Here is an 18965-nt window from a genome sequence, read left to right on the forward strand (position 1 = left end):
GAATGGCCTCCTCCTGCACCTATTGTCTATTGACATTCTCCGGCGGTATTTTGGAGAGCAATAACGTGCAGAGACGAGGCACTGCAGATGGCTGGTGTGCTTAGCGAAACAGACACAGAGACGTGCGGGAGTGATTGGGCGGCTCAGGCAGCACATGGACGGGTGAGGTTCACTTCTGCAGGCGCTGCCTCCCTCGCCGATGCCGGGCGCGGCCACGGGCGGCGCTGCTGCTGGAGGACCCCGCGTTCCGCCCGGAGCGGGGAGCGGACGGACCGGGCGGCGGCGGACAGGTTTCAGCGGCGGACACGAAGACAGCAGCGGGTAAGTGGTATGGAGAACACATGGGGAGAGGGAAGAGGGAAGGGGGAGAAGAAGAGCACGGGAGGGAAGAAGGAAGGAGCGGGAGTGTGGGAGAGGAGGGAAGGGGGCATGTAGGAGAGAGAGGGGAGAAGTGTGGGGTAGGGAGTGTGGGAGAGGAGAGAGTGTAAGTGAGGAGGGAAGGAAGGGGAGGAGAGTGTGGGAGAGGAGGGAAGGAAGGGGAGGGAGTGTGGGAGAGGAGGGAAGGGGGCATGTTGGAGAGAGAGGGGAGGAAGTGTGGGGTAGGGAGTGTGGGAGAGGAGAGAGTGTAAGTGAGGAGGGAAGGAAGGGGAGGAGAGTGTGAGTGAGGAGAGAGGAAGGAAAGGGAGGGAGTGTGGGAGAGGAGGGAAGGAAGGGGAGGGAGTGTAGGAGAGGAGGGAAGGAAGGGGAGGGAGTGTAGGAGAGGAAGGAAGGGGGCATGTTGGAGAGAGAGGGGAGGAAGTGTGGGGTAGGGAGTGGGAGAGGAGAGAGTGTGAGTGAGGAGGGAAGGAAGGGGAGGAGAGTGTGAGTGAGGAGAGAGGAAGGAAGGGGAGGGAGTGTGGGAGAGGAGGGAAGCAGGGAAGGAGAGTGGGAGGGGAAGGTGTGGGAGAGGAGGGAGGGAAGTGAAGGAGGGAGTGAAGGTATGGGAGAGTGAGGAGAGGGAAGTAGTGGGGAGGCAGAGAGGGGCTGGGGCAGTCGGAGAGAGAGAGGGCTGGGCTGTGTTAGAAATGAAAGCTTTCATTTAAATTGCTCTTACTTGGCTTCTTTCAAAGCACCATGCCACCAGTTAAATAGTTTTTAAAGTTTGAGACTGTAATAAGGATAACACTTTTAATTCTAATGATGGAGGCACAAGGAACTGCAGATGCTGGAATCATGAGCAAAACACAAAGTGTTGGAAGAATACAGCAAATCAGGCAGCATCCGCCAGGTCCGGCCCTGTCCGTTCCCTCCTAAGACGCCATCTGACCTGTTGAGTTCCTCCAGCACTGTGTTTTGCCTTACATTGTGGAGGTGCTTTGTACGGTTTCTCTCAGCAAACTTAGAAATGACATGGAAGATAGACATAAATGCTGGAGCAACTCAGTGAGACAGGCAGCATCTCTGGAGAGAAGGAATAGGTGATGTTTTAGGTCGAGACCCTTTTTCAGACTGAGAGTCAGGGGAGAGGGAAACTGGAGATATGGAAGGATAAGATGTGAAAACAACAGCTCAAAGCAGACAATGGTCAAGGAAATGTAGAATGGTTCATTGTTAGCTGAGGGGAAGATAACAACAAGGCATACAAACAGTAATCAGGAGACATGGATGATTGATAGAAAACACTGCATCTAAGTTCTCCAAAGATAAAATACATTTTTACACAGTCTAGATGGAAGCATTACACAACAAACAAACATTAAAAGTGTTAGCATATACTTATATGAAATAGATCTTATTGCAGGAAAATAGGAGATTCTGCAGTTTGGATTTGCAACGGATGGAACAGAAATGAAGAAACCATCAGTATTGGTCCAAACATAATTTGTTCAATGATCATTAATTATTAAAATATCATGATGCAGAAAAATTACAGTTAACGGAAGTCTGGCTTTTTATCGAAGAACCGGAGTACAAGTAGATAAAATATTTACTGTGCCTAATGAGAGATCAAGAGTAGGGTGAGTTATTCTGGGCGATTGGAGGGCAGACAGCAGAGATTTCCTGGTATATCTCTATTCCAAGAGTTAAACTGAGGACGGATGGCAAAACCTAGAGGTGTATTATGTGGAGTTTTAGCTAAAGGATGCTTTAACTGATCTCGTTAAGCAAACTAATATGACAAAGGTTGAGAGAAAAAGAGGAACTAACACTCTACCAGAATGCTGATTGCTGATTAGAATGTATTTGCTATCAGAAGTTGGATAAACTTGCATTGTTTTTTCTGGAGTGCCGGAGGTTGAGGGGAGACGTGACAGAAGTTTATAAAATTATGAGAAGCATAGATAGGGTAGACAGACCTTTCTCCCAACTTTATCGTCACAGAAGCACAGAGAAAACATTGAGACCAGCCATGATTGCATTCAGTGGCAGGCAGGTTTGAGGGGCTCTGTTTCCCCGAGTCAGACTGGGTGTCTTGTCCAAAAATGAATAAAAAGGCTTTGAGTTAAATTAGGAAACTGCTGTGTGTAGACATATTTGATCCTATCTCTGCAAATGACAGTTAATAATAGGTCAATATTTTAAATAGATTTTTGATAACCATATTTATCGAGGGATTTGGGCAAGAGGCAGGTACATGGAGTTAGGTTGCATATTCATCAAGATCACACTGTGAGGTAGAACAGATTCAAAAGACTAAATGCCATAGTCTGGCTCCTATCCTCCTGACGCCATGGGACCTTTTAAATTAAGAGCTTTGGATTAATGTCCCATTCATTTTAAGTTCATGTGACAATGAAGTACCATTGAGCCATTCATAACAAACAGAATATCGGACATTGCAACACCCCCTCAGTATAAAACTGGATTTCATTTTGTCAGTGTCTGCAGAGGCTTCAACCACAATCTGCCTCATCAATGAGAACATCATGTACCAACAGAACAAAAGGCAGGAAAAGCAGGAGAGAGTGAAAATAACATTGAGAAAGACTAAGGAGTAAGGGAAGCTAAGTGTAAATTTACTGATGAGAATTTTCAAAACCAGCACATCTTTACACCACAATGATTTCAGGTACTAGTTGGAGTTATATCAAAAGTACAACACAAAGCTCGATGCCCAAACTACTTGTCTGCATAGGCTGTCTATGATGTGAAAGATTTTTGTCCCTGAGCAGACTTGAAGGGATTTTCTAAATTTGGAACATTTAGGCATAATAAATGCACAGCCACCATTAGTCGATGGATAATTAAAGAGACAGCAATGTAGGATTATCATTACTGGAATTTGTCCAGCCACTCAGCTCGGTAAATTACAGATGCCGCTAAATTTGGCGGTTTGCAGACAGAGTGATAGACCAGATGATCCCACGTCTCTTTCCCTGCAAGTGCCACGCTATGTTGTGCTGGTGTCGCTGTCCGTAATGAATTGGTTGAGAGCGTTGTAGGCTCTGACCCCACGATTTGCTATAAACTTATAAAAGCACAGCAAAGTTTGATCTCAAGTTGCCACTGAGAGAATGCCAATCCTCAATCAAAGTGGAACTGGATGGGTGAAAGCTGAGTGTCGGCGTGTGCAGGGATCCTGCCTCTGAACTGTTGATTCAAACAGAGTTTGGCTTGAGGAAAAATGTCACAAGCCATAACTAGAGTTTCATATTGCATATTCAATATTTGCAAATCTGGGAATAATGGAGGAAGGGCATTTAGAGGGCAAACAAAGGAATTTTCAGGAACTGTGAAATGCAGAACACTGCAGCCATGGAAAATGTGACATTCTGGGTTGGGATCCTTCTTTAGACTGATTGAGGTGGGGGGGGAGAAAGCTGGATGAGAGATGGGGGGCAATAGAAAGCCTGGCAAGTGATAGGTGGGTAGAGCTGTGGGAGGTTTTGATTGTCAGATGGCAGGAGGAAGGCCAGAGATGTCAAGAAGACAAAAGGCTGCAAGGTAAGGATAGAAGAGGAAGGGATATAGGTAGAAGGGGACGGAGGAGGGGAGCAGGTGGCAGGATAATGGGACAACCCTCTGTGCCTCCCCCGTTTTCACGCAGTATCGTTCTGACTCTATGATTTAACACGACACTGGTTCTGTTGACCATCACCTCTCGTTAACCTTTTGCAGGCTGTTGTTTGGGATGTTTAAAAGTTCCGTGGTGCTACCCCTGCAGACAGCTCACGATGCCCAAACCTGAAGGGTTTGATTTCTGGAGGACCACGCTCAACGGTGCCCGTTATGTGGTTGCCCCTATGGTGGATCAGAGTGAGCTGGCATGGAGGTTGCTGAGCCGCCGACACGGTGCCCACCTCTGCTACACGCCCATGCTTCACGCCCAGGTGTTTGTACGGGATGCCAACTACAGGAAGGAGAACCTCTACAATGAGACAAATGCAGAGGACCGACCACTCGTTGTTCAGGTATGGAGTATACCGGGAATAGAGCAAAACAACACCTCGTTACCATTCAAACTTGGCTGTCTCACATTTAAACCCTTCAATTATATTATCGTTTGATTAAAAATATATTGAGCATGTTAATAGAAAATTGAGAACTAAAGTATTCACAATTAATATAATATTAGTAACCCAATAATTGTTCCCAGTGTCCTGGTTACAATAAAAGGAAGACTTCCTTGTGCTTCACTGGGATTCAGTAGTACCACCTGTGTACAGAAGAGATTGGGCAGCTGGATCGCACATTTAGTTTAGAGACACAGCTTGAAAACAGGACCTTTGGCCCAGTGAGTCCAAGCTGACCATCGATCACCCGTTCACACTCGTTCTATGATATCCCACTTTCACATCCACTCCTTGCACAGTAGGGGCAATTTACAGAGGCCTATTAATCTACGAACCCGCACATCTTTGGGATGTGGGAGGAAACCGGAGCACTCAGAAGAAACTTACGCGGTCATGGGGAGAACGTGCGAACTCCCTGCAGACAGCACCCCAGATCAGGATCACTGTCTGGCACTGTGAGGCAGTGGCTCCACCACTGTGCTGTCCTGATCTGTTATTGACCCTGATTTATGTTAATCCACGGTGCATTGTAACCGGACCATTAATACTCCAAGTTACAGAAATTATGCGAGATCAGGCTAGTTTTATAACATTTTTTTACGTGTTTTGTTGCCTTTTCTTTCTGTTTAAGTTCTGTGCAAATGACCCAGAAGTATTTGTCCAAGCCTGTCTGCTTGCTCAGGATTACTGCAATGCTATTGATCTCAACCTGGGCTGTCCACAGATGATTGCAAAACGAGGTACCTGAGGCTTTTATTATTTCCTGATGTATTAAATTGCAGTGATGCTGATGTAAAAGATAATAATCCACAGTTTTTTTTAAAGTCAATTATATCATTACATTTCGTTATTATCGGGGTAAAAGGCAATGCATAAGAAATTGCCGGTTGAATTCTCCTCAGTTTTGTTTGTAAAATGCTCAAAATGTTAGCAAAGAGGCATTAATTATCTTGATATTTTACAAAATTTATTTGAGGACCTGAATGCAAAACGACATTTTGAAGTGTTAAAACCTAATGGTAAAAGGCTATGATAAATGTAAAATGTGCTTTCTTTTGAGGTACTAGTAATATATGAAGTAGTTTTAATCAAAATTATACTTGGAATATTTTCTTTATTTAAGTGTTGCATTTATTTGTTAACTATCAGAACAATGGTACTGAGGGAAGTTAGTGATTTGAAAGACCAAGCAAGGTTTATGAATGTTGCCTTATTTCTTACATTTAGTTTTGAAGCAATGGATTTGTGGGTGTGTGGTACTGAAATCTAATCAATTCATGTGAGAGGAGCACGATTTGGCCATTCAGCCCATTAAGTCTACTCCACCATTCATTCATGGTTGATGTATCTTTTCCTGTCAACCCCATTCTCCTGCCTTCTCCCCATAACCCCTGACAACCATACTAATCAAGAATCTGTCAATCTGCACCTTAAAAATATCCATTGACTTGGTCTCCACAGCCGTCTGTGTGGTCACAGTATCAAACAGCAAAAACCGTGAACCTGAATATAGTGCTTAGGGTTGGTCACCAGGCAAGAAGCTGGTGAATATTCGTGGTTGAGTTGTGATGTCCTGTTATGTGTTCCACTATTTGGTCCAAGGTATTCTAAACATTTGCAGTTTGTCGAATGCAAGATTCTCATGGATTGTGTTCATTTAGTAGCATTAGTACCTTGTCTTGTTTCATTTTATCATAACAATTACAGAGGGTGGAATAGTTTGATTAAGATGATCGGTGATATTTTCTCATGACTATGCATCTATATTTCTGGGATTGGGCTCCATCCAGTGAGTGATAGTGGGAATGCAGATGATGCTGCTGCAGATTCCAAAAAAATAGTAGTAATCAACGAAGTGATATAAAATCAGAAGAAATCATATTGAACTAAATGTTTTAATTGCAGTGAAAAATCTCATTTAATAAAAGAAAAATAAGTTTCACTGCTATAAGACGAAGCTACTTCTGAGCTACAGTTTCACATATTCTTGTGAATGAATTAGCTGCCAAACAGTCATATCATATCATCATATATATACAGCCGGAAACAGGCCTTTTCGGCCCTCCAAGTCCGTGCCGCCCAGCGATCCCCGTACATTAACACTATCCTACACCCACTAGGGACAATTTTTACATTTTACCCAGCCAATTAACCTACATACCTGTACGTCTTTGGAGTGTGGGAGGAAACCGAAGATCTCGGAGAAAACCCACGCAGGTCACGGGGAGAACGTACAAACTCCTTACAGTGCAGCACCCGTAGTCAGGATCGAACCTGAGTCCGGCGCTGCATTCGCTGTCATGTTTGAATGGCTGAATGTTTCCTTGGAATCCTTTTCTGTTAGAAAATTTGCAGCATTTTTTTGTGGGATGTAGGTAAACGTGAATAAAATTAGAAACGTCATGGAGTTATTAATTGGTCTTTGTGTATTGTTTGCAACCACCTTAAAATATAAGCGAATTGAGCTCTCTCCATTTTCCTTTTATAATCACTTATCTACTTACATGAGTGTGCACAAAGAAAATAATTAAAATCAGGCATCTCTGCGATGGTGACATAACGTTCACTTGTTTACAGAGCTAATCTCTCAAACATTTGACAGTGGTGATATGAGTATCATTTTCTATTCTTGACATGTTTTCAAACAAACAATATCTATAATAATAATAGCATTTAAAATAATATTTTTTATCAGCAGTAAATGTCTTTTCTGATGCAATAGATCAATTGATGATTTTTGACTTTAAAAAACACCACTAATTAATTACTGTATAATTAATGGAAATATAAAGCCTCAATATCAGTGAGGAGATGGAGATGAGACTTGCACTACCTTTGATAAATATATATTAATGGGTGGAGAAATGTTTACCTGTCTGCTTGAGTTCCTGCTGATGCTGAGAGCCACACTCTTTACTGAGATTGTCAAAAAAAACAATCTGAATCAGTAACACTTGAAAATAACCTCTTTTAATCGGGCAGCTACCTTTTTGTATGAGAATATACAATCTAGCGATAAACCTCTGTGCTTCCTCTTGTTCACAGGGCATTATGGAGCATTTCTACAGGAAAAATGGGACTTGCTGCATAAAATGCGTGAGTTTTAGAATCAAAGCATTCTTTGCAGGATCACTGCAATTTCTTGGGGATGATTTATCATTTATTTTTTAGTTCTTATGCATTTCATGCTTCAAGCTGCAGAAACACATTCAGGGATGTGCTTAGTTTGAGTGGATGCTATATGAAGAACAAATTTTCCCTAATTTAGCATTTGTCCCCACGTATAGTGAGGCAAATGAAAAGTGATATCGGGTGAAGAATGTTCATTGAAAAAACACTGAGTGAGGTTATACCATCCTCTGATGGTCCGCATAGCAGGTAGAATCATACAGCATGGAAACGGGTCCTTCGCCCAACTCATCCATTCTGACCAAGATGTCACATTTAAGCGAATCCATTTGCCAGGGTTTGGCCCACAACCCGCTAAACCTTTCCAGTCCAAATGTATGTTAATTATTGTTACTGTACCTGCCAAAACACTTCTTCTGGCAGCTTGATTCATATACCCACTGCCCTCTGTGTGAAAAGGTTGTCCTTCAGTCTCCTATTAAATCTTTCCGCTCTCACCTTAAACCTATGTCCACTGGTTCTTGATTCCCCTACACGGGGAATAAAGCCTCTTGGCATTCACCCTATCTATTCCCCTCAAGATTTTGTACACCTCCATAAGATCACCCCTCAGTGTCCTGTGCTCCAAGGAATACAGTCCTAAGCTGCCCAACCACTCCCGACAACTCAGGCCCTCGAGTCATGACAACATTCTTGCAAATCTGCACTCTTTCTAGTGTACTCTGTGTAAGTACTCTGCAGTTTAAATATGTTTTATAAAATCAGCCAGCAACTTTAAAATGAACAATTCACAAGCCACGTGTCAGCTCAGGAGGGTCAGCTAGTCGGTGACATGGAAAGGGGAAGCGAGGAGCAATGATCTCTCTGATATGGATAACTAGAAGGTAGAACTTTATCTGAGTCACAATAATTATATACGTTGATGTACTAACATTTCACAGACCAGGAGAGAGCTTCGAAAGCTACTTGTATCCATCTGCCAATTCCTGATTTTAGGAGAAAATTTAGGGAAAGGCAGCTGGGTGACATCCTGGTCTACTTATCATTCGAGGCTTCAGAGAAAGTATGTAATGGAATTAGATTAAAGGGAAAGCCAAATAAGATCAGTAAATGTGTTACATTGAATGTATTCTGTTCTCTTAGTTTCCGAGGCACATAAGAGAATATCAGTTCCCATCACATGCAAAATCCGTGTCTTCCCCGAAGTCAGTAAAACTGTGCAATATGCAAAGATGCTGGAAAAGGCAGGCTGCCAGGTAATTAAAGATTTATAGTTTGCTTGCTAATAATCTGAATATCGTAATGTGGCAAATATGTGACAAATGTTTAGCATCTATTGAGAAATTATTGTAGTTTTTGAGGAAGCGGTAATGTTGCTGCCTCACAGCACCAGGGACACGGGTTTGATTCTGGTCATGGATGTTGTCTGTATGGAGTTTGTACATTCTCCCTGTGACCGCATGGGTTTTCTCTACGTGCTCTGGTTTCCAAAGACCTACAGGTTTGTAGGTCAATAGACTTCTGTAAATTATCCCTAACATGCAGGCTAGATCCAGTGTATGGGTCAGCACAGACTCAGTGGGCCGAAGGGCCTGTTTCCACGCTGTATCTCTAAACTAAACTAAAAGCTAAAGTAGTTTGTTTGGTTCAATCATCAGTGCTCCACCCACGTGGGAACGTTGCTTTCAAACACACTATGACGAATGCGCCAGTTCCAGTCCTTTAGAGTACTTTAGGAACTATTCAACAGAATATACACTGCGTATTCCTTTACTACATCATCTTTGGAGCCACGTATTAGTCAATAATACAGTCAACAATAATGCAAATTGGAAGTCCATAAGTAACTGCTTAATTATAGGGTGTATATTTAAACATATAATTAATTTTCACACAGTTTGCAAAGAGCAAAATCCAAATTTAAGCATTTGGTTAATTGGGGTGTTCCTTTGCGCAATTAATGACATCCTTACTCAGTGTAGCAATTAACTGCTATCAAATGATTCCGACATGCCCTGCTACTCATTTCAACCAAAGGTGCAGATGGTTCATTTAAGCAATGGGTGATTTTATAAATGACCTAACCACGCACACAGCAAAACAAATATGTCTTTTTAAAAATATTATAAAATATTACTGAAAAACAAATTTTATTTTTATTAGCGACTAGTCTTTCAATTCTGAATCATGCAAAATTAACTCAAAAGCATTGTGCCATACACTGAATTTAAAATATTTTCCCCCGGAATAAAAGCTGTGACATTGCGCGGTTTATTATATTAACTGTTTAAGGAAAAAATTGATACACCTGCCTTTGGGGCAGATATTAAAATCAAGATTAAACCAACATGATTAAATTCAGATTTCTATGTATTAGGTGCCCTACATGATAAATTTGTATTCACTCTGCTCATTTTGTTCGGTTATGAATTCCAAGCACAAAATAACTTAATTTTAAAACCTATTAAAATTTGGTGGAGTCCTGAATTTGTTTAAACTCTCTTTAGAAAAGAAGCACTATTTGAAAATATGGAAGGTGAGGATTAGTCCTTTTGCATTCATTATCCCGAATATTCACCTGTAATGAACCAGAGTCAACTTAAATACAAAACTTTTAACGGAATAAAGAGAATGGCTTGTTCTTAATTTCAACTAAACATGTTACAGTGCCCTCCATAATATTTGGGACAAAGACCCATCATTTATTTATTTGCCTCTGTACTCCACAATTTGGGATTTCTAATAGAAAAAAAATCACGTGGTTAAAGTGCACATTGTCAGATTTTAATAAAGGCCATTTTTATACATTTTGGTTTTTAAACATTATGGAGGGCACTGTATTATTTAGTAGCTAAGCAAAAGACTTCTATTGTTATATCCTTTCCAAATGTTATGGTTTTATTATACACGTTCAAGCAAAAAATGTCTAATCCATTGCAGCTGTTGACTGTTCACGGTCGTACAAAGGAGCAAAAAGGGCCCCTGACTGGAGTCGCTGATTGGGAACACATAAAAGCTGTGAGGTAAGAAGCCAGGAAGACTGGGCACTCTGCACTTTATGAACTATTCAACAGAATATACACTGGTGACAAATGCATCATCAGTGGTAATAAAGGTCCCACTGGGTATTCAGTGACGGGGCTCCAGTAGTCTGACCTGGCGCCCAGCCAGTGATGTCAATGGGGTACAAATCCTTACTGAGTTGTAGCGGGCAATCGGCAATAACGGACACCAATCCCCACCCCCCGCCTCCGGATGGTCCATTATAACAAGGGTTTACTGGATTGGCTAACACAGCCATTGCTAATTATAATGGCAGCTAAAATTTATCAATAAACGATGATTGTACAATCTCCATGCATCTATTAGAGCATATAATTTCACTTGCTACATTACTTTTGCTGGGTTAACTGTGACACCATGCAACCACTCGTCAATTTGACTCTTTTTTTATGTTTGTGTGTGATTTGCAGAATTACATTCAGAGAAAAATGGGGAAAAAAGGTGAATTCAAGGTTCTGGGCCTGTGAATTCTAAGGGAAGGTTTCTCACCTGAAATTTCATTCGCAGAAAAGATTACTGGGTGGAGAAAATTAGTTACATTTTTCCTACACAGTTGGAAGCTGAAGCGTATATGTGAAACCATTCCCCCCACAGATGCTGCCTGACCCACTGTGTTCTTCCAACACTTTGTGCTTTGCTCAAGATTTCAGGATCTAGAGCTTTGTGTGTGTCTATAAAATACATCAGTCTTGTTGATTCCCTGTATTTGGTTGAAATAAGCCAGTGCTATAAAGTTGAAAGTCAGTCGAGTATGGATGAAGATTAACGCACTGTGAACTAAGCGGCAGCGCCTTTCTTTTTGACAAGATACAGCATGATGATTATTTTGTTGGGTGCTCGGATAGTCTAAGTTGTCAAAATATTGTTCAGGGTGATGGTCAGAACATTAAGTGATATGATATGGACCATGAGCACAGAACCCAAGGACACTGTATATAGATGATTCACAATGTTGAAAGTAAATTAAGTGGTTAGACAATTTTTTTTTAGAACAATAGGTTTGTGAAATAGAATTCCGGTAGAAATTAATTCTCTCACATCTTTCACTCCTGGGGTTATTTCTCACAGAGTAATGCTTGGTTGTCTTTCAATAAGAATAATGGGAGAATACTTATTCGGATTAACAGCTTCAACTTAAATTGAATCCTTCATATACTTGAATATAGACACAAAGGATATCAGCTTGATAACTAAATATTTTTTTGAAAATAAGTGAAAATTCTGTTTTGACACAGGAAAGAAGTGAACATTCCAGTTTTTGCCAATGGCAATATCCAATACCTAACTGATGTGGACCGATGCTTTCGGGAGACTGATGTACAAGGTGTAATGAGTGCAGGTATATGCTCATATAAGATTTCCTTAGCCTTATTTCTAATTGACCTTATTGATTTTTGCTCTTAAGTTCCCATTCCTTATTATAATACACCTCTGTGTACCCTGTTTGTACATCTAGTTAGCTGACAAAACCTAACTCCCCTTGTAAAGATTTACCATTCTAAATTGCTTTGCCCATGTTTCGAATAGAAGTTGATGATTTAAGTACAGCTTCCACCTTGGCCATATTGGGCTATGCTTGCATTTGGCCCCCAGACCTCCATTGTTCTCCCTTACCACAGTCTGGTACTTTCATCGATAACCCCCTCCTGATGATAGCAACATGTAAGGTAATCGGGAAGAAGGTACAGGAAGGAGCCTGAAGATATGACCACCAGGTTCGAGAAGAGCTTCCTCCCAGCAATCATCAGGCGTTTGAACGCTGCACAACACTAACCTCAGCATCTGTGATCTTCTGTGGACTGTGTCTTTGGTTGCACTACGGACTTCAGTTTACAATTAATGTTCAAAGGTCTTTTATTGTCACGTACCAATTAAGGTACAGTGATATGCGAATTACCATACAGCCATACGAAACAAAAAGCAACAAGACACCCAACTACATAAAAGTTAACATAAAGGTAGAAGGCAAAAAAGTCCAACTTCTTCCTCTTTATTCTCCCGCGGTCGGGGCAGTTGAACTATCCGTCGGGGCGATCAACGCTCCCGCAGCCGGCGGTCGAAGATCCCACGTCGGGGCAGTCGAAACCACCGCAACTTGGAATTCCCGAAGTCGGTCTCTGACCAGAGACCACGGGCTCTGCGATGTTAAAGTCCGCAAGCACGCACGGTTGGAGCTCCGAGATTGATCCCTGGCAAAGGGTTCGCGGGCTCCGCGATGTTAAACTCCCGTAGGTTCCCCGCGGTGGAGCTCTAAAAAATCGGTCTCCAGCAAAGGCCACCACCTCCTCAATGTTAGGCTTCAGTGCGGACGGAGATACGATATGGGAAAAAAAGAAGAAGCAGAAAAAAAAAAAATTTTAATCGCATCTCCGTCAAGGTAAGAGATTAGAAAAAGTTTTAATCGCATCTCCGTCAAGGTAAGAGATTAGAAAACGTTTTCCCCAACCCCCATCACCCACATAAAACAAGCTAAAGAACACTGAAAACATGCATTTAACACATATTATCAAAAAAACAAAGAAGGAAAGGACAGACAGACTGTTGGCGAGGCAGCCATTGCTGGCGCCACCAGATGTTATATTTTTGATTATTTCATGTGTTATTGTGGTAATGAGCCTGTTAAGCTGCAGTAAGTAAAAATCTCATTGTTCGTTGGTCGGTTCATATGATAATGAAACACTCTTGACACATTGGTCTGCCTACCATGTAACCTTCATGCATGTAAGGCGGCATTTAAAGCTGCAACTTTAGAGTAACTGGTTTCTGTGTCTTTCTGACAGAGGGTAATCTACACAACCCGGCCCTGTTTGAAGGTCGCAAGCCGCCCGTCTGGGAGATGGCAGAAGAGTACTTGGACATCGTTAGCCAGTACCCTTGCCCACTTTCATTTGTCAGGGCTCACCTCTTCAAACTCTGGCATCACACGTGAGTTCACAAATGAATGATCTTCCATGTTGGCTTGTTGCTGTCAGGCGAAATAATCATGTTGCAATGAACAGTGGTGACGAGATCCTCTAGAGTTTTGCACTGTGCAGGTAGAACTACTTCAGGCAAACAATAATTCCAGTGGTACATCATAAAACTGTAGAGAATGTTTTGTAAATGTTATTCTAAGATTGACCATTCTTGTAGGCAGGTCAGGAAGAAGTAAATTTCATAGATTGCCTGTAGAATATGTCAAAATGCTGGAGGAACTCGGCGGGTCAGGCAACATCTGTGGGGGAAATATGGTGGTCCATTCCCCCCGACAGATGTTGCCTGATCCTCTGAATTCCTCCAGCACTTTGTGGTTTGCTCAAGATTCCAGCATCTGCAATTTTGTGTATCTGTGGAATACAGTGCATTCAGAAAGTATTCAGACCCCTTCACTTTTTCCACATTTTGTTACGTTACAGCCTTATTTTAAAATGGATTAATTTTTTTAAATCATCAATCTACACACAATACCCCATAATAAAAAAGTGATAACATGTGCTTAGAAATTTTTGCAAAATAATAAAAAGAAATAACTAAAATATCACTTTTATATATGTATTCAGACCCTTTACTCAGTACTTTGTTGAGGCACCTTTGGCAGCGATTACGGCCTCAAGTCTTCTTGGGTATGACGCTACAAGCTTGGCACACCTGTATTTGGGTAATTTTTCCCATTCTTCTGTGTAGATCCTCTCAAGCTCTATCAGGTTGGATGGGGAGCGTCGATGCACAGCTATTTTCAGGTCCCTCCTGATATGTTCGATCGGGTTCAAGTCCAGGCTCTGGCTGGACCACTCAAGGACATTCACAGACTTGTCATGAAGCCACTACTGCGTTGTCTTGGCTGTGTGCTTAGGGTCATTATCCTGTTGGAAGGTGAACATCCGCCCCAGTCTGAGGTCCAGAACGCTCTGGGGCAGGTTTTCATCAAGGATCTCTCTGTTCTTTGCTCATTTCATCTTTCCCTCGATCCTGAGTTGTCTCCCAGTTCCTGCTGCTGAAAAACATCCCCACAGCATGATGCTGCCACCACCATGCTTCACTGTAGGTATGGTATTGGCCAGGTGATGAGCGGTGCCGCTTCGCATTCAAGCCAAAGAGTTCAATCTTGGTTTCATCAGACCAGAGAATCTTGTTTCTCATGGTCTGAGTGTCCATCAGGTGCCTTTTGGCAAACTCTAAGCGGGCTGTCATGTGCCTTTTACTGAGGAGTGGCTTCTGTCTGGCCACTCTACCATAAAGGCCTGATTGGTAGAGTGCTGCAGATATAACTGTCCTTCTAGAAGGTTCTCCCATCTTCACAGAGGAACTCTGGAGCTCTGTTAGTGACCATCGGGTTCTTGGTCACCTCCCTGACCAAGGCCCTTCTCCCCCGATTGCTCAGTTTGGCCGGGCGGCCAGCTCTATGAAGAGTCCCGGTGGTTCCAAAGTTCTTCCATTTAAGAATGATGGAGGCTGCTGTGCTCTTCGGGACCTGCAATGCTGAGAAATTGTTTTATACCCTTCCCCAGATCTGTGTCGAGACACAATCTTGTCTCAGAGGTCTACAGACAATTCCTTCGTCTTCATGGCTTGGTTTTGGTTTTTGCTCTGACATGCACTTATATAGACAGGTGTGTGCCTTTCCAAATCATGTCCAATCAATTTAATTTACCACTGGTTGTAGACTAGTCTGTCTACAACAATCAAGTTGTAGACAGACTAGTGACTGTCATCTACTGTAAACCCATTGACTCGCACAGCTATTTGGGCTACACTTCTTCCCACTCTGTCTCCTGCAAAAGTCTATCCCCGACTCCCAATTCCTCCGTCTACGCCGCATCTGCGCCCGGGATGAGGTGTTTCGCACTAGGGCATCAGAGATGTCCTTATTCTTCACGAAATAAGGACAAGATTCTCTGGACTGATGAAACCAAGATTGAACTCTTTGGCTGTAAGCGCTGCAAGGCAGCAACTCTACCGTGTCAGCACATGTGACGAACTCTTAATTGTGTGAAGCTGAATTAAATTTAAACCATATTCAAATGTTCTTGTTTCAATCTGTCCCTCTGCAGAGAAGTTTAAGTATTTTATTTTCTGATGATTGTGAGTCATATGTGTGATTATAGAGAAAATGTTGAGGGTGGCACAGTGGTGCAGTGAGTCGAGTTGCTGCCTCACAGCACCCGAGACCTGTGTTCGAACCTGACCTGTGTGCTGCCTGTGTGGAGTTTCTTCGTTCTCCCTGTGACCATATGGGTTTCCTCTGGGTGCTCCGGTTTCCACCAACATCCCAAAGACATGCGGATTTGTAGGTTAATTTGCCTCCGTAAATTGTCCCTAGTGTGTAGGGAGTGGATGTGAAAGTGGAACAACATAGACCTAGTGTGAACGGACAATTGCTGGTTGGCGCGGACTCAGGCAGCCGAATGGCCTGTTTCCACGCGGTACCTCTAAACTACACTAATCTGAGGCAAATCACTTCACACTATCTCCGACTAAAAATAGGCATAATATCTTATTATTCAAACTCTAATTTTAGAAAACCAAAATCAAATAAACCACTCTCCCATCCGGAGGTATAATTTCCGTTCACCGTGCCTTACAAAGGCCTGAATGATTGCATGTGGAGCTCCAAGTATTAGCAGCATCCCAGGGAGTTGATGCATTCATAATACGAACAAGTACAGTACCATTGTACCGATTGTACCATTCACAACAAGGAAAGAAAAGATTTATAGGCTGTGCAGTATGTTTTATCTGTTTTCATTATCTTTAAAAGCTTTGCAGTTGGACCAGCGATTACATTTTTAAATTGAAACATTTTTGTTGGAGTGTCCTGTTTGTTATCAGTCACCCTAATGTGATTTTACTCAACAGAGGTCTTTGTTTTTCACAGGCTACAGGTTTACCATGAATTGAGAGAGGATTTAGCAAAAGTGAAAACTCTAGTTGCCATTGGAGAAGTCAACAGAGAACTTAAACGGAGGTGCCAGGTACACAAACTCAGTTACACTTTCACTTTGACCTTTCTGTTGGGTCTCTTTGTCACCAGAAGAGAACAGAAGAGAAATTATTTCCGAAGTAAGTTAGGCCAGAGAGAAAATAGTTCAAGTAGCATGTGCATTGTTTCTGGAGTTTGGAGTTTACATGGTCATGAAAGGGTGACAATTAACCTGATTGTCTAGATTACGTATTACTGATTGATACAGGAATGTTAAGGACAACACTGTGTTAGAGTCACTCAACTGTGCAGAATGGAAACGGGCCCTTTGCCCCACCTTCTCCATACTGACCCTGTTGGTATACTGGGCCAGTCTCATTTGCCTGAATTTGGCCAATATTTTTCAAAATCCTTCCTATCCATATATCTGTCCAAATGTATTTTGAAAGTCGTAATTATATACACTGCTTGGGCATTGGCAGATCATTCCAGATACTGACCACCCTCTGAGTAAAAACATTACCCCTGAGTTGCCCTTAAATCTCTCCCCTCGCACCTTATGCCTGTGCCCTCTAGTTTTCCAATCCTCTACTCGTGGAATTCGGACATTAGGATCAGTAAAAAAACAAAACGATTTTGACGTTCAGTTTGGGAATGTAACATTGTAGGGGGAGGGGAGAGTCATTTATGTTCGTATTGATGGGGAGTTGCTGCCCGAATAGAGAGGGGTTATTGTGAAGGTATTTACTTGTTTGAAAGTGGAGTGAACTTCACTCAATCAAAAGAAACATTTTACCCATTGTAAGTAATCTACTATTAGGATTACATTAGCTTGTTTTGGAATTAGCACTTGCAGAATTTAGGTTTCTTTACTTGCATTTGTTCTATGGAAAAATGTACGCAGGCAAATATTATTGTTTATAGTTATTTCCTGATTTCTGTAGGATGAAATATCTAATTTAAAGGAAGCAGAAGCCAGAGAAAATCACTTGCCTCTTCCTCATTGGATTTGTCAACCATATGTTCGACCAGGGTGAGCAAGAAATTGTACTTATTTTACTTACACATTTGAAGATTATGTGTGATTTGTGCGTATCCAAGGACACCCATCAACAGCAAGTTGAATAGCTTTGCAACATGTTTAGCGATTACACTGCCAGGCATATTTGTAGACGCAAGTAACTACAGATGCTGAAATCTTGAAGGAATCATGCTGGAAGGACTCAGCGGGTAAGGCAGCATCTTTGAAGTGAATGCACAGACGATATTTCTGGTCAAGACCGTTCGTCTGAAGCCCAGTGACGTTGTCTGTCAATTCCCTGCGCAGATGCTGTCTGACTTGCTGAGTTCTTCCAGCGCTTTGTGTTTTGCTCAGGAATACTTGTAATCAGAGTTACAATAATGCACGTTGGATCATTGTACATTTGTACAACGATTATCTCCTCTTCATGAGGGAATTAAGGAACAAGGAAAGGCTGATATTTAATCCAGAAATATTGAAAGTTAATTTCATTGAATGCATGCAATAACTACCGTAAAAAAAAAAGTGCTGGAGGAACTCCGTGGGTCAGGCAGCATCGATGGAAGGAACTGGCAAATTACATTTTGAATTGGGACTTCAGACATCATCTGTTCATTCCCTCCATAGTTGCTGCCTGACCTGCGTTCCTCCAGCACTTTGTGTTTTGCTCAAGATTTCAGCATCTGCAGTCTCTTGTGTCTCTGTTTGACAATAACTTACTGACTTCTGCATTGAAATCTGTGCAAAGGTTAATCGATCGAGCGATCTAAGTAATTGCTTTGGAATTGCACAGTTCTTACACACCTAAATTCAAATCACTGCTAATTTGTTTAATAACTCCCAAGAGCTCTGAGATTGGGCTTTGTCCAGGGGAGCTGTGAATGAGAAATCTAAAAACCTACATTGGCAACAGTTAACTTGGAAATAGCTGGAATTTCTGAACTTTACTGTCAGGTAGAAATCTTCTGAAATCTTTAGTTGTTGCGGTTATTGGAAGGCTTGGATAGCATTTGGCTTAAATTGGATTCTCAAGTTAAGATCCAATTATTTTGTTTCAATTTTACAATGATTAATGGGCGCATTAGAGCAGATTCGGCACAAATTCACAAAAAGAACATAGATGATGTCTGCACCCTGTGGTTTATATTCTTAATCTTTACACGATTGATAGTTATTAAATATAACTTAGATTAAGTTGGTAAGGGCACAGAAGAGATTCACCAGGATGTTATAAAAGTATAAACAAAGAATTGCAGATGCTGTAGGAAAATAACTGCAGATGCTGGCACAAATCGAACGTATCACAAAATGCTGGAGTAACTCGGCAGGTTAGGCAGCATCTCTGGAGAGAAGGAATGGG

The 18965-nt window shown here is 41.9% G+C and overlaps 1 protein-coding gene across 1 annotated transcript in view; it reads left to right on the top strand.

Annotated features, from left to right (window-relative positions):
• Nucleotides 1-263: 263 nt before the first annotated feature.
• The window catches only part of dus1l (dihydrouridine synthase 1-like (S. cerevisiae)), a 30610-nt gene continuing 11908 nt past the window's right edge, over nucleotides 264-18965 (top strand). Inside the window, exons 1-10 of the mRNA XM_078401107.1 lie at nucleotides 264-321; nucleotides 4099-4391; nucleotides 5125-5233; nucleotides 7539-7589; nucleotides 8766-8878; nucleotides 10563-10645; nucleotides 11921-12024; nucleotides 13466-13610; nucleotides 16540-16636; nucleotides 17529-17617. Coding sequence (XP_078257233.1) covers nucleotides 4155-4391; nucleotides 5125-5233; nucleotides 7539-7589; nucleotides 8766-8878; nucleotides 10563-10645; nucleotides 11921-12024; nucleotides 13466-13610; nucleotides 16540-16636; nucleotides 17529-17617 — 1028 coding nt within the window. The 5' untranslated portion in view covers nucleotides 264-321; nucleotides 4099-4154. The remainder of the gene's footprint in view (nucleotides 322-4098; nucleotides 4392-5124; nucleotides 5234-7538; nucleotides 7590-8765; nucleotides 8879-10562; nucleotides 10646-11920; nucleotides 12025-13465; nucleotides 13611-16539; nucleotides 16637-17528; nucleotides 17618-18965) is intronic.

Source organism: Rhinoraja longicauda, chromosome 6 (assembly GCF_053455715.1).
Source record: "Rhinoraja longicauda isolate Sanriku21f chromosome 6, sRhiLon1.1, whole genome shotgun sequence".
Lineage (NCBI taxonomy): Eukaryota > Metazoa > Chordata > Chondrichthyes > Rajiformes > Arhynchobatidae > Rhinoraja > Rhinoraja longicauda.